The sequence below is a fragment of the Manis javanica genome, chromosome 3, assembly GCF_040802235.1.
Source record: "Manis javanica isolate MJ-LG chromosome 3, MJ_LKY, whole genome shotgun sequence".
NCBI lineage: Eukaryota > Metazoa > Chordata > Mammalia > Pholidota > Manidae > Manis > Manis javanica.
The window spans coordinates 53,772,363-53,773,878 of NC_133158.1; the positions used below are offsets into that span (position 1 = coordinate 53,772,363).

General features: G+C 41.4%; 1 protein-coding gene across 1 annotated transcript; it reads left to right on the forward strand.

Annotated features, from left to right (window-relative positions):
* The first annotated feature begins 591 nt into the window (after nucleotides 1-591).
* Nucleotides 592-1,351, forward strand: KRTAP27-1 (keratin associated protein 27-1). The gene has a single exon (XM_017651464.3). It carries the CDS (start codon nucleotides 602-604, stop codon nucleotides 1,247-1,249), a length of 648 nt encoding a protein of 215 aa, XP_017506953.2. The 5' UTR covers nucleotides 592-601; the 3' UTR covers nucleotides 1,250-1,351.
* Nucleotides 1,352-1,516: the final 165 nt, after the last annotated feature.

The following is a 1,516-nucleotide window of genomic DNA, read 5'->3' on the forward strand; positions in this document are numbered from 1 at the left end:
CAAATATGTTCATAGCGTAATGGTAATGGTGACATCCAATACTTTGGGTGAACAGTAAGAAAGTATTTCATTGTAGAGTCCTTTTCTCAAATCTTAATCAACTGGACAGACCAAGAGCTGAGTCAAATGGGGTTGGGCCCAAAAGGATGTTCTTCTAACTAAAAATGTCTTAATCACATTATCATATTGGGTCAAGGGGCAGCTCCCAAAACTCCAGTCCTGAATATTCATCAATATTCAATTGGCTGTTTCCACATACATTTCTTACTGTCCAATATGGGTAGAGTTATGGTGACTACAGAAAAAAAAATGACAGCTAGGTTGGCATGTTGGGACTCATATTTGACAAACGCCACCCTCATGAGTCAACTTTGGGGCTAACATGAAAGCCATTTTGAAGATTCGAAATGCACTGGCTTCTTCGTTAATAAGATGTCATTCCATTTATAACTAAACAAAGTGCTAATGAGATGTTACCCTTTAAATTAGATTAAGCAATGAGGTGTAAAGGAGTCTTGAGAGGAAGCCAACACCCAGTTCTCCTAGTATATAGCCTCCCTAGCAGAGAATCTAATCTTCAGATCTGGCCTGTTGTGTCCTTATGATGAACTTCAATCAAGGTTTCAGCAGTATGCCCCAGAGCCACTGCCACTCTCTCAGTAACGTCTACAGTGTCGCTCCACTCTCTGCCATCGTGCATGGGTCTAATCTCAGAAGTTTTGAGGATGGATTGTTTTTACCCAGCAGCTGCCATGGGAGGACTTGGTTCCTAGACAACTTTCAAGAAAGCTGCAGTGAAACTACCAGCTTCAGAGTGCCCAGCTGTGAGCAAGAACTGTGCACAAAAGAGAGCTGTGTGCAAAGTGCCTGCCTCCCCAGAGTGGTCCAAATGACTTGCTTTAATTCCAAGCCCTATGAAAGGACAGCATGTCAATCAGGAAGATCCTCAGCAGTGTTGGAGCATGTTTCCCAGCCTTGCCCATCAGGGAGCCGCCAGCAAATGGGTTTTATAGACCAGAGCTGCCAACTTGAAAGTTATGTGGCAAAGAGTTGTCCACCCAAAACCTTTGTGTCCCAGAGTTGCCAAATTCTGGAATGTGAATCTAGCCAATGCCGACTTCAGAGCCCTGAGCCCAGAGTCTGTAGGCCTCTGGTCTATGTCCCTCCCAGGCCACAACTCTTGGAATCTTCTTACACTTATGAACCAACCTGCTGTGTTACTGGTGGTTTGTATTTGCCTAGTAAGTGAAGAATCTGTAAAACATGTAGGGAAGATAACATATTCTAATTTAGAGAAATTGATTCTTGAGATATCTGGGAACTTTTATGTCTCTAAATAAAAATTATTGTGCTTATATTCATGAGTGAATGGAAATATCTTCTGTCTACAAAGACAATAATTTTATTTTGTTTTTTTTTTCTTCTCTCTTGGGCATTTCTGGTGGAAAGCTGGGATGGGAAAACATTTTAACTATTTTAGGTCACAAGGATGCTATTTGTTAATAGAGCAATAAAA